Source organism: Macaca thibetana, chromosome 16, assembly GCF_024542745.1.
Source record: "Macaca thibetana thibetana isolate TM-01 chromosome 16, ASM2454274v1, whole genome shotgun sequence".
NCBI lineage: Eukaryota > Metazoa > Chordata > Mammalia > Primates > Cercopithecidae > Macaca > Macaca thibetana.
The window spans coordinates 35843782-35858264 of NC_065593.1; the positions used below are offsets into that span (position 1 = coordinate 35843782).

At 42.9% G+C, this 14483-nt stretch overlaps 2 protein-coding genes across 6 annotated transcripts in view; one reads left to right on the forward strand and one right to left on the reverse strand.

Moving 5' to 3' along the window:
- SKA2 (spindle and kinetochore associated complex subunit 2) overlaps window positions 1-14483 on the forward strand; it is a 976874-nt gene that overhangs the window by 830736 nt on the left and 131655 nt on the right. The window lies entirely within an intron of this gene.
- Window positions 1-14483, reverse strand: part of GDPD1 (glycerophosphodiester phosphodiesterase domain containing 1) — a 61193-nt gene that overhangs the window by 20410 nt on the left and 26300 nt on the right. Inside the window, exons 3-4 of the mRNA XM_050764752.1 lie at window positions 11643-11778; window positions 7680-7725 (exon numbers count right to left, since the gene is read on the reverse strand). Of these exons, the coding sequence (XP_050620709.1) occupies window positions 7680-7725; window positions 11643-11778 (182 nt within the window). The remainder of the gene's footprint in view (window positions 1-7679; window positions 7726-11642; window positions 11779-14483) is intronic.

The window sequence follows — 14483 nt, forward strand, 5'->3', positions numbered from 1 at the left end:
TTTTTTTTTTGAGATGGATTTTCGATGTTGTTGCCCAGGCTGGAGTGCAGTGGTGTGATCTGGGCTCACTGCAACCTCCGCCTCCCGGGTTCAAGCAATTCTGCTTCAGCCTCCTGAGTAGCTGGGATTACAGGTGCCTGGCACCACAACTGGCTACATTTTTGTAATTTTAGTAGAGGCGGGGTTTCACCATGTTGGCCAGGCTGGTCTCAAACTCCTGGCCTCCAGTGATCCAGCAGCCTCGGCCTCCCAAAGTGCTGGGATTACAAGCGTGAGCCACTGCACCTGGCCTATTTTTTGTTTTTTTGTTTTTTAATTTTTAATTTTTTTTTTTTTGAGACAGAAAAAAAAGATTGTCATCCAGGCTGGAGGGCAGTGGCCGGATCTCAGCTCACTGCAAGCTCCGTCTCCCGGGTTTACGCCATTCTCCTGCCTCAGCCTCCCGAGTAGCCGGGACTACAGGCGCCCACCACCTCGCCCGGCTAGTTTTTTTTTTTTTTTTTTGTATTTTTTAGTAGAGACGGGGTTTCACTGTGTTAGCCAGGATGGTCTCGATCTCCTGACCTTGTGATCTGCCCATCTCGGCCTCCCAAAGTGCTGGGATTACAGGCTTGAGCCACCGCGCCCGGCCTTGTTTTATTTTTTGTAGCAACAGGGTCTCACTGTATTTTGCCCAGGCTGGTCTTGAACTCCTGATCTCAAGCAAACCTGCCACCTCAGCCTCCCTAAGTGCTGGGATTACAGGTGTGAGCCACCACACCTGGCTCTCTAGTCCCTTTTGACTCTAATGACTCTAATCATTTATATAATTTACTATACATACTATACAACTATTGTAAAAATTGTTCTACTTCCACCCAAAACTTCAATTCCGCTAATCTGCAAATAACAAACTGGTGAAAAATCCTTTATTCCATCTTATTATACAGCAAATCAAAAAAATGCATTATCAAAAAGTAAATGAAATCCATGTCAGAAAATTAAATTATTTATAATTAGAACCTATGTGAAAAGCAGCATGTACATTAAAGAGGAAAAAAGGAAGTCTGTTACTATACTTCTTGTAATTCTGACGGGGGTCTGGGTTACTCTGATGGGACTGGCAATTATTGGCTCTGCCTCTCTGACCACAGACTAAATATATGACCAGTCTAACCTGTTAAGCATAACAATATGGACACTGGGAGAGAAGGCCTCTTGAAATCCTTTGCTGAATGGATCATGTACAAGCTGCCAAGAGTTCATCTCTGTGGAAAGGGTGTCCCTAAAAGCAAAGCTAACACAAATGAAAGCAAAAGCAAGAAACGGAGATAGAGAGAGACCAATTATTGCTTGAGCAACTGGAATCAGTCATGTCTGAGGGCATATAACCCCTGGACTTTCTAATTATGAAAGCCAATACATTCTTTTTAAAATTTTTTTCTTAAGCTATCTTGAGATGTATATCTAACACTTATAACTGAAAGAGTTTGAACTTATCATAGGCTATATAATTAAACTTTAAAAATTATGTTTATAGTAGATAGCTTGTATACATATACATATATATATATATATATATTTATTTATTTATATATATATATTTTTTGAGACAGGGTCTCAATCTGTCACCCAGGCTGGAGTGCAGTGGCATGACCACAGCTCACAGCAGCCTTGAACTCAGCTCCAGTGATCCTCCTGCCTCAGCCTCCGAATAGCTGAGATTAGAGGCATGTGCCACCATACCCGGCTTTTTCTTTTCTTCTTTTTTTTTTTTGGAGACGGAGTCTCGCTCTGTTGCCCAGCCTGTAGTGCAGCGGTGCCATCTCGGCTCACCACAACCTCCGCCTCCAGGGTTCAAGCAATTCTCCTGCCTTAGTCTCTGGAGTACCTGGGATTACAGGCATCTGCCCCACGACGCCTGGCTAATTTTGTATTTTTAGTAAAGATAGGGTTTCTCCATGTTGGTCAGGCTGGTCTTGAACTCCCAACCTCAGGTGATCTGCCCACCTTGGCCTCCCAAAGTGTTGGGATTACAGGTGTGAGCCACCATGCCTGGATCCCCCACCCCCCTTTATTTTTTAAGTAGAGATGAAGCCTTGCTTTATTGACCAGGTTGGCCTTGAATTCCTGGCCTCAAGGGATCCTCTCACCATGGCCTCCTTGAATGCTGGGATTATAGGCATTAGCCACCAATATTTTTCCTTCCTTTGGAAACCTGTATTTCACATCCTATCTCCTTATCTCACATTGTTCCGATAGGGCTGTCAACACACTACCCACTGCCCATTCACCCTCGGGGGTGGGCATATAATCATAATAGCCCACTTCTTTTCTTCAAGATGGCCACATGACCCAAGGTGGGCCAATCAGTGTCTTTCTCTGGGACTTCATGCTTGAAGCTCATAAGGAAGACTGCCTTTTTGTCACGGTGTGGGCAAATTAAAAAATTAATTTAGCAGTCAAGTACGATGCATGTAAGAATCAGTTTACAAAAAAGGTCAAACAGATGAAACTAACTTTGGAACAGCAAAATAACACATAAGAATATTCTATCTAACAGCGAGGGAATGAGAAAACTAAAATGCGTGCTGAGAAAAAAAAAAGTGCTACAGTGATGTAAAGATACAAATATTAGGCCAGGTGCAGTGGCTCACTCCTGGAATCTCAGCACTTTGTAAGGTTGAGGCAGGAAGATTACTTGAGGCCAAGAATTCAAGACCCATCGGACCAACAATATCGAGACCCGATCTCTACTTAAAAATAATAATGCGGCCGGGCGCGGTAGCTCAAGCCTGTAATCCCAGCACTTTGGGAGGCCAAGACGGGTGGATCACAAGGTCAGGAGATCGAGACCATCCTGGCTAACACGGTGAAACCCCATCTCTACTAAAAAATACAAAAAACTAGCCGGGCAAGGTGGCGGGCGCCTGTAACTCTAGCTACTCGGGAGGCTGAGGCAGGAGAATGGCGTGAACCCGGGAGGCGGAGCTTGCAGTGAGCCGAGATCCGGCCACTGCACTCCAGCCTGGGCGACAGAGCGAGACTCCGTCTCAAAAAAAAAAAAAAAAAAAAAAAAAAATGCATAAATTAGATGCCTCAGCCAGTTTAGAATGTAGAAAAACATGTGGAAAAAGAGAAGTTTGCCCCAGTATTTTTCTAGGCAGAAGGTAACCAGCTAGGAAGTGGTGGACTATAAAAAGAAAAGAGGAAAATAATAGGAAATAGGAAAAATAGACAAGGAGTATGCCATAGGATGTGTTGGTTGATGGAATAGTGGCCCCTATGCAAGTTAGGGGCCACTAAATAGTTTTCACTATTTGGGGAACTCTAAAATGATAATTATAGTCAACTCTAGATTATCCAAATTATGCGTTTTCCGTGAAAAAAAAAAGGTTACTTTCAACTAATTGGGATAGATAATAACAAACCCTTTGGTTAACACTTTTTTTTTGTTTTGTTTTTTTTGAGACAAAGTCTCGCTCTGTTGCCCAGGCTGAAGTGCAGTGGCATGATCTCAGCTCACTGCAATCTCCATCTCCCAGTTCAAGCGATTCTCCTGCCTCAGTCTCCGAAGTAGCTGGGAGAACAGGCACATGCCACCATGTCCAGCTAATTTTTGTATTTTTAGTAGAGATGGGGTTTCACCACATTGGCCAGGCTGGTCTCGAGCTCCTGACCTCAGGGATCTTCCTGCCTCGACCTCCCAAAGTTTGAGGATTACAGGTGTGAGCCACTGTGTCAGGCCAATTTAGCATTTTTTTTTTTTTTTTTTTTTTTTTGAGACAGTCTTGCTCTGTTGCCCAGGCTGGAGTGCAATGGCATGATCTTGGCTCACTGCAACCTCTGCCTCCCGGGTTCAAGTGATTCTCCAGCCTTAGCCTCCCAAGTAGCTGGGACTACAGGTGTGCAGCACCACACCTGGCTAATTTTTGTATTTTGGCTAGGCACGGTGGCTCATGACTAATCCCAGCCCTTTGGGACAAAGAGGTAGGCGGATCACCTGAGGTCAGGAATTCAAGACCAGCCTGGCCAACGTGGTGAAACCTCGTCTCTACTAAAAATACAAAAATTAGTTGGGAGTGGTGGAGGGCATCTGTAATCCCAACTACACAGGAGGCTGAGGCAGGAGGATCGCTTGAACCTGGGAGGCAGCGGTTGCAGTGAGCTGAGATTGTGCCACTGGGCGACAGAAGCAAAAGTTCATCTCAAAAAACAAAACTAAAAATTTTAAAATTTTTGTATTTTTAGTAGAGACAGGGTTTCGCCATGTTGGCCCAGCTGGTCTCAAACTCCTAACCTCAAGTGATCCACCTGCCTCGGCCTCCCAAAGTGCTGGGATTACAGGTGTGAGCCACTGTGCCCGGCCTGGTAAGCAAGAATTCTATGCAAGGGAATAGGATAGAAAAAACGGAACCACTTTTTGACAAATCTGAGTCAAGTTTCTTGTTTTCTTTTCTCTTTTTCTTTTTTCTTTTTTTTCTGAGACAGAATCTCACTTTGTGCAGTGACACAATCAAGGCTCACTGCAGCCTCCACCTCCTGGGCTCAGCAATTCCCCCACCTCAGCCTCCCTAGCTAGGACCACAGGTGCATACCACCATGCCTGGCTAATATTATTTTTATTATCTTTGTAAAGATGGAGTCTCTGTATGTGGCCCAGGCTGGTCTCGAACTCCTGGGATCAAGTGATCCTCCTGCCTTAGCCTCCCAAAGTGCTGGGATTACAGATGTGAGCCACTGCCATGGTTCTGAGTCAAATTTTTACACACAGTTTATTAGTCTGTTCCAAATGCAGTCAACTCCACATCTGAGGATCAGTCTAAAGTCAATTTTGATATGAGATGAATGCAATATAAAAGGAAAGCTAATTATTATTATTCCTTTCAGATATCTGAAACTTGACAGTACACAGTGTTGTTCTTTTTTTTTTTTTCCCACAGCATTGTTCCTTTTTTTTTTTTTTTGAGACAGAGTCTTGCTCTTGTTGTCCAGGTTGGAGTACAATGGCGCGATCTCAGCTCACTGCAACCTCTGCCTCCCAGGTTCAAGTGCTTCTCCTGCCTCAGCCTCCCAAGTAGCTGGGATTACAGGTGCACGTCACCACGCCCGGCTAATTTTTGTATTTTTAGTAGAAATAGGGTTTCACCATGTTGGCCAGGCTGGTCTCAAACTCCTAACCTCAGGTGATCCACCTGCCTTGGCCTCCCAAAGTGCTGGGATTACAGGTGTGAGCCACTGCACTGGACCCACAGCATTGTTCTTAATACAACATTTGAGAATAGTGTTCCAATGGAGAGGCAGTATGGTACAGTTGAACACTGGTCTGCTAAGAGAGAGACCTAGTTCAAGTTCTAGCATTGTTATTTCCTTATTATATGAACTTGATTAAGTTAGTTTACATCTTTAGACTTCAATTTCCTTGTCTATAACAGAAGACAAGATTAGACAGTCTCAAAGGTCTCTTCACATTCAAAAACCGGCCGGGTGTGGTGGCTCATGCTTGTAATCCTAGCATTCTGGGAGGCCGAGGGGGGTCAGGTAAATCAATTGAGGCCAGGAATTCCAGACCAGCCTGGCCAACATGGTGAAACCTCATCTCTACTAAAAATAAAAAAATTAGCCGGGTGTGGTGGCAGGCACCTGTATCTCAGCTATTCAGGTGGCTGAGGCATGAGAATCTCTTGAACCCAGGAGGTGGAGGTTGCAGTGAGCTGAGATTGAGCTACTTCACTCCAGCCTGGGCAACAGAGCAAGACTCTGTCCCAAAAAAAAGAAGAAACAGTTTCATGACTTTATGAGGGACATACAAAACCAGGAAAAATTTTAAACTTTTTTTTCCCTCAAAGGTTTTTTTTTTTTTTTTGAGACAAGGTCTCACTCTGTCACCCAGGCTGGAGCATAGTGGTGTGAGCATAGCTCACTATAGCCTTCAACTCCCAGGCTCAAGGGATCCTCCCACCTCAAGTCTCTTCAATAGCTGGGACTATAGGCACTGCCACCATGACTGGCTAATATTTTTTTTAGAGACGGGGTCTCGCTATGTTGCCCAGGCTGGTTTCAAACTGTTGGTCTCAAGCAACCCTCCCGCCTTGGCCTCTCAAAGTGCTGAGATTATAGGTGTGAGCCACCACATCTGCTGGATTTTTAAATTTTTATGGGGCTTTCTTTGGCTTTGCTCTACAAAGGGAAAAATAGGAAAAACTTCATTTCTGAAATTTTCTTAACTTTCACAAGTCCAAAATTGACACAAATATTACAATAGCTTGGCAAGTATAATTCTATAAACTACAAGAATGAAGAAAGATTTCCTCAAACCAACAACTTCAACTTACCTAGAAATTGAAATCAAACACATCTGAGGTTTAAATATCCCTTAGAAATAACTAATGTTAAACTTTTTCTGATTTTTATTTCCTTTTCAAAAATTCCCCTATCCGTGGTCAATTTTTTTTTTTTTAATTTTAGAGACAGGGTCTTGCTATGTAGCCCAAGCTAGACTCCCAACTCTTGGGCTCAAACAAGCCTCCCAACTCAGTCTCCCAAGTAGCTGGGACTAGACGTGTACGTCACCACACCTGGCTTGGCCAATTTTAAATCTAGTTCGTGGAGCAGTTACAGTTCTTTTAAAAAATTAATATAAATGGAGCTGACATTTAACCAAGGTTTCAACTAAATCATACCAAGATTCATGAGATGTAACATCTTATGGTTTTATTGAGTTATACATTTGAATCACTAAAAAATGTGAGACAACGTCCCTTGTGACAATGAGGGAGCCTGTATCTGTTCAGTACATATCTTAAGGTGGTATATTTTCCATTCTAACATCTGCAGTAACTAACAAGTTGGGTCAAGGGACATGTTTCTTTGTGAGAAATGTTCCCTCAGAAGAAAACTGCTAAGTGAAGATGACTAGAAAATGGTTTATTTGAACGACAGAAGTCTGTTTAATCATTTAAAATATGGAGCAGCTAAAAGACATAATTAAATATTATGGAACCAGAAAGGATTTGAAAGGGGTCCTTTCCATTTCTTTTTATTTATTTATTATTTATTTATTTTATTTTCATTATTATTATTATCATTTTAGACAGAGTTTCGCTCTCATTGCCAGGCTGGAGTGCAATGGCGCGATCTCGGCTCACTGCAACCTCCGCCTCCTGGGTTCAAATGATTGTCCTGCCTCAGCCTCCCACGTAGGTGGGATTACAGGTGCACATCATCATGCCTGGCTAATATTTTTTGTATTTTTAGTAGAGATGGGGTTTTGCCATGTTGGCTAGGCTGGTCTCAAACTCTTGACCTAAAGTGATCTGCCTGCCTCAGCCTCCCAAAGTGCTGGGATTACAGTCGTGAGCCACCGTGCCCAGCCCTTTTCATTTATTTTTTATTATATTTTTTTGATGGATGACTACTATAAGTTGCAGCAATATTCTAGAATTTGAACCTTTAGAAGTGAAATGTTTCTTGCAATCAGTATTCAGGTTTAAATTAACTGTATGTGAATTTAAGTAGCATGAATCAGTTAACTCTTTGGACCTGATAATTTCACGTCAGATAATTTTCAAGGCTTCAGATTTGTAGGCCTGAGGGAACAAGCTTAGAGGCCAGTTACTTTTAGTAAGAACTTACTATGACAAGAAAACACACATATGCTTCTCAACACAAATGTTTAAGCTACAAACAAAAAATATTACCTCTTTGAAATGAGACATCCAGTTTGCCAAGGTAAGGTGGGAGCTCCTTTAAAAGACATGATCAAAAAAAAAGTTAACTCTCAAAAAATAATAAGATTTTAATGTCTTACATTAAGACACAAAGATACGCTTTTTCAACATATAGAAGAGTAAAACACTACAAAACATGTTTACATAGGCACCCTTTATCAGAACATCCCCAACAGCAAATTAACCATATTACTTACGTATGCCATCTACAAAAAATATATCTGTACTATTTAATATAGACCTTTTCACAATAATATACAAAGATTTCAGTAAAAAAATGTCAAGAATACACAATTCAATGAAAATAAAAGAAAAATAACTAACAATTAAATAGATCTTTAAACTCATTAATAATTAATGAAATGTTAATTAAAATTTAATTAGCAAATTTGGTATTATTATAATGCTCAATACTAGTAAATATTATTTTTATTTTATTTTATTTTATTTTTGAGACAGGGTCTCACTCTATTGCCTGGGCTGAAGTGCAGTAGCACAATTATACCTCGCTGTAGCCTTGATCGTCTGAGCTCAGTGGATCTTCAGAAGGATCTGTCCTTTTGGGAGGCCTTCTTTTGGGAGGCCTCAGACTCCAAAAGCACTGGGACTACAGGCATGAGCCACCGCACCCAGCTGGCAAATGTTCTTTTACCCAATAATTTCCCTTCTGGGAGTATATTTAGAGAAATAATCTTAAAATAGAGAAAACGTTATATAAATAACTTTTATAAATACAAATATTTATATATCTTTAAAAATAAAAAGCTAAAGATAGAGAAAGCTTTAATCTTTATGCATAAAGCTGTGCAGTGCAGGCCGGGCACAGTGGCTCACCCCTATAATCCCAGCGCTTTGGGAGGCTGAGGCGGGCAGATCATCTGAGGTCAGGAGTTCGAGACCAGCCTGACCAACATGGTGAAACCCTGTCTCTACTAAATACAAAATATTAGGCAGGTGTGGTGGCGCATGCCTGTAATCCCAGCTACCTGGGGGGCTGAGGCAGGAGAATTGCTTGAACCTGGGAGGTGGAGGCTGCAGTGAGCCGAGATTGCACCATTGTACTCCAGCCTGGGTGGCAAGAGCGAAACTCTGTCTCAAAAGAAAAAAAATAAAATAAAATAAATTCAGTGCAGTGTTATCTATAATGGTGAAACCTTAGAGCTAATCCAATGTCCAACAATAGAAGAATGGTTAAAAATAACTATATATCCACACAATGGAATGGCTATAGTCATTTGAAATGTTTATGAAAGATAAGCATGGAATCTGAAAGGTCAAATACAGTATGATTCCAACTATATGACACTCTGGAAAAGACAAAACTATGGAAACAGTAAAAAGATCAGTGGTTGGCAGGGGATGAGGGAAGGGGGACTGAATAGGCAGAACACAGAATTTTTAGAGCAGTGGAAACATTTTGTATAATAGTATAATTACTGGATACATATCATTATAAATTTGTCCAAAACCACAGAATGTACAAGAGTGAACCCTAATGTAAACTATGGACTATGAGCAATAATATTGTGTCAATGTATGTACCACTCTGGTGCAGCTGTTAAAAGCGGGGGACCCTGTGTCTGTGTGGTAACTGTGCAGGTATGTGGGAACTCTGTATTTTCCACTCAATTTTGCTATAAACCTGAAATGTATCTAAAAAATAAAGTCTAATTTCTTTAAAGCATGGAAAAGGCTGGGCACGGTGGCTCACACCTGTAATCCCAGCACTTTGGGAAGCCAAGGCAGGAGGATCACCTGAGGTCAGGAGTTCAAGACCAGCCTGGCCAACATGGTAAAACCCCGTCTCTACTAAAAACACAAAAATTAGCCAGGTGTGGTGGTGCACGCTTGTAATCCCAGCTACTCTCGCTCTGGTTGAAAAGAGTGAGACTCCGTCTTAAAAAAAAAAAAGAAAGAAAGAAAGAAAAAAAGAGAAACATTATAATAAAAAAAAGAAAAAGGAAACATTATAAATGATAAACATTTTTCCATGCTTTCCATTGCCCAGGCTGGAGTGCAATGGCATGATCTCGGTCACTGCAACCTCCGCCTCCTGGGTTTAAGCGATTTTCCTACCTCAGCCTCCTGAATAGCTAGGATTACAGACGCACGCCAACACACCCAGCTAATTTTTGTATTTTTAGTAGAGATGGGGTTTCACCATGTTGGCCAGGGCGGTCCCCAACTCCTGACCTCAGGTGATCTGTCTGCCCAGCTAATTTTTGTATTTTTAGTAGAGACGGGGTTTTGCCATGTTGGCCAGGCTAGTCTCGAATTCCTGACCCCTGGTGATCCGCCCGCCTCACCCTCCCAAAGTACTGAGATTACAGATGTGAGCCACTGAGGCCGGCCATTATCATGTTATAATGTTAAAGTGTCTAAAATTCTACATACATGATGTGCAGTGAGAATACAAATCTAAAAAACATAAAAGGTAGAATCCTTCTACATAAGGTAGAATCCTGTTAACATAAGTGTTTTTTTGGTAGTAACTTTATGCATGATTTTTCCTTCCATTCATCAGTATTTACTATAATTAATATGTACATTATAATGATCTTTTTTTTTTTTTTTTCTTGAGACAGAGGCTCACTCTTGCCCAGGCTGGAGTGCAGTGGTGCAATCTTGGCTCACTGCAACCTCCGCCTCCCAGGTTCAAGCGATTCTCCTGCCTCAGCCTCCCAAGTATCTGGGATTACAGGGGCACCACCACACCCAGCTAATTTTTGTATTTTTTAGTAGAGATGGGGTTTCACCATGTTGGCCAGGCTGGTCTCGAACTCCTGACCTCAGGTGATCCGCCCGCCTCGGTCTCCCACAGTGTTGGGATTACAGGCGTGAGCCACTGTGCCCTGCCTCATTTCGTTTTTGAGACAGGGTCTCACTCTTTCACCCAGGCTGGAGTGCAGTGGTACAATCTTGGCCCACTGTAGCCTCAACTTCCTGGGATCAAGTGATCTTCCCACCTCGGCCTCCTGAGTAGCTGGGACCATAGGTATATGCCACCATACCTAAACAATTTCCCCCCCCTTCTTTTTTTTTTTTTTTTTTTTTTGAGACGGAGTCTCGCTCTGTCGCCCAGGCTGGAGTGCAGTGGCCAGATCTCAGCTCACTGCAAGCTCCGCCTCCCGGGTTCCCGCCATTCTCCTGCCTCAGCCTCCCAAGTAGCTGGGACCACAGGCGCCACCACCTCGCCCGGCTAATTTTTTGTGTTTTTAGTAGAGACGGGGTTTCGCCGTGTTAGCCAGGATGGTCTCGATCTCCTGACCTTGTGATCCGCCCGTCTCGGCCTCCCAAAGTGCTGGGATTACAGGCTTGAGCCACCGCGCCCGGCCTTTTTTTTTTTTTTAAGATGGAGTCTTGCTCTGTTGCTGAGGCTGGAGTGCAGTGGCATCATCTCAGCTCACTGCAACCTCCACCTCCTGGGTTCAAGCGATTCTCCTGCCTTAGCCTCCTGAGTAGCTGGGATTACAGGTGTGCAACATCATGCCTGGCTAATTTTTGTATTTTTAGTAGAGATGAGGTTTCACCATGTTGGCCAGGCTGATCTCGAACTCCTGACCTTGGGTGATCCACCCGACTCAGCCTCCCAAAGTGCTGGGATTACAGGCGTGAGCCACCGTGTCCAGCCAATTTTCCTATATTTTAATAAAGATGGAGTCTTGCTATGTTGCCCAGCCTGATCTCAAACTCCTGGCCTCAAACAATCCTCCCACCTCAGCCTCCCAAAGTGCTGGAATTACAGGCATGAGCCAGCACACTTGGCCTCAAAATAGTTTTTAAAAATTTCCTTTGACATTTAGTATTTAATCAGTATTTAAATAATATTAGAAATTTTTTACTGAAGCAATATCTGATATTCACTATTTTTTTAAAAAATATTACAGGCCGTGACACCTATTAGCTCTTAGTTTATCATGCATTTTTACTTACACAGTATTTGAGATCAGAGATGTTTACATTGACCCCAGTTGCTCTCTTTAGATTCTCATCATGTGACACTACAACTTGTTCATCTTTTGTGATATGGCAGTCCAATTCTAGCATATCAGTTCCGATTTTAACCGCACTGAAGAAATAAAAGAAGAATGACATTCTGACACTTAAGTATACATTTAGGTTACACACATCAGATCTAACAATTCAGAGTTACAATTCCAAAATCCCATAATATTAAAATATCTCACTACCATCACCTAGTATGACTTATTCACATGAAAATATTCTAAGTGAACTGAGAATAAAAGAATCATGTTGCCTCCTTTCCATAACCAGTTATCCTTAATTCTTCAACTGAATATAACAGAATACTGAATCTGAAGTTAAGAGATTTGATATTAACTCCTGCTTTGCTGTGAACTTGCATAACTTTGGGCAAATAAATTCTTCTCTCAGGGACTACATTTTCACTTCTATAAAATGAAAGGATTAAATAACAAGACAAGGATGCTTGCTTTTATTTTTATTTATTTTATTTTTTTGAGACAGAGTCTTGCTCTGTTGCCCAGGCTGGAGTGCAATGGCATGATCATGGCTCATTGCATCCTCAAACTCCTGGGCTTAAGTGATCCTCCTGTCTCAGCCTACTGAGTAGCTAGAACTACAAATGGATGCCACTGTGCCCAGCTAATTTTTTACTGGGCTCATGTGATCCTCCTGCTGCAGCCTCCCAAAGTGCTAGGTTTAAAAGTATAAGCCACTGCACCTGGCCACTTTTATTACTTTGATTTAACATAGTATTGAAAGCTCTAGCAATTAGGCAAGAAAAAATTAATGAAAGCATCCAAATTGGCCAGGCGCAGTGGCTTACACCTGTAATCCCAGCACTTTGGGAGGCCAAGGCGAGCGGATCACCTGAGGTCAGGAGTTTTGAGACTTGCCTGGCCAACAAGGTGAAATCCCATCTCTACTAAAAATACAAAAAAATTGGCCGGGCACGGTGTCTCAGGCCTGTAATCCCAGCACTTTGGGAGGCCAAGGTGGGTGGATCACAAGGTCAAGAGATTGAAACTATCCTGGTCAACATGGTGAAACTTTGTCCCTACTAAAATACAAAAAATTAGCCGGGCGTGGTGGAACACGCCAGTGGTCCCAGCTACTCCGGAGGCTAAGGCAGGAGAATCGCTTGAATCTGGGAGGCAGAGGTTGCAGTGAGCCAAGATCACGCCACTGCACTCCAGCCTGGTGGCAGAGCAAGACTCCATCTCAAAAAGAAAAAAAAACCACACATACACACACACACACACACAAATTGGCAGGGCACTGTGGCTCAGGCCTGTAGTCCCAGTTAGTCGGGAGGCTGAGGCAGAAGAATCGCTTGAACCCAGGAGGCGGAGGCTGTGGTGAGCCGAGATCATACCACTGCACTCCAGCCTGGGCAACACAGCGAGACTCCATCTCAAAAAACGTAACAAACAAACAGAAAAAAACCCAGCCTCCAAGCTTTCAAAAAGGCAAATTGGAGAAATATCTCCTGTCTTTCTGCTTGGCTGGCCCTGCAATAATTAAACTTTCTTTACTGTAAAACCATTGTCTCAGTGAACTGGTTTTATCTATGCAGAAGAGCCCGTTGGGCATTAAGAATCGGTCAACTATCACAAGGTCAGGAGATCGAGACCATGGTGAAACCCCGTCTCTACTAAAAATAGAAAAAATTAGCCGGGCGCAGGGGCGGGCGCCTGCGGAGCTTGCAGTGAGCCGAGATTGCGCCACTGCACTCCAGCCTGGGCGACAGAGCGAGACTCCGTCTCAAAAAAAAAAAAAAAAAAAAAAAAAAAAAAAAAAAAAAAAGAATCGGTCAACTTGGCCTGGCGCGGTGGCTCAAGCCTGTAATCCCAGCACTTTGGGAGGCCGAGACGGGCGGATCACGAGGTCAGGAGATTGAGACCATCCTGGCTAACACGGTGAAACCCCGTCTCTACTAAGAAATACAAAAAAAAAAAAAAAAAAAAAAAACACAGCCGGGCGAGGTGGCGGGTGCCTGTAGTCCCAGTTACTCGGGAGGCTGAGGCAGGAGAATTGCGTGAACCCGGGGGGCGGAGCTTGTAGTGAGCTGAGATCCCGCTACTGCACTCCAGTCTAGGCGACAGAGCGAGACCCCGTCTCAAAAAAAAAAAAAAAAGAATCAGTCAACTTTATATTACGTATATTTTAACATGACAAAACAAAATTTAAAAAATAAACAAAATAAAGACTGGCCAGGCGCAGTGGCTCACCCCTCTAATTCAAGCCCTTTGGGAGGCCAAGGCGGGCAGTTCACTTGGGGCCAGGAGTTCAAGACCAGCATGGAAAACGTGGTGAAACCCTATCTCAACCAAAAATACAAAAATTTTGGGGGCTTGGTGGTACATGCCTGTTATCCCAGCTACTCAAAAGGCTGAGGCATGAGAATCGCTTGAGCTCAGGAGGTGGAGATTGAAGTGAGCCAAGATTGCACCACCGCACCCCAGCCTGGGTGACAGAGTGAGACCCTGTCTGGGAAAAAACAACAACAACAAAAAAAGACTGTACTCCCAGCTAAGCAAGAGGCTGAGGTGGGAGGATCGTTTGAGGCCAGGAGTTGGAGGCTGTATTGTGCAATAATCATGCCTGTGAATAGCCCCTACACTCCAGCCTGGGCAACATAGTAAGACCCCATCTCTAAAAGAATGAATAAATAAATAAATAAAAGGATTAGTCCAGACCAGATAATCTTGTAAGGTTCCTTTCACCCCTATGTATTTTAGAGACAGCGTATTGCAGTGGTTAAGAGCACAGACACTGGAGCCTAAATTT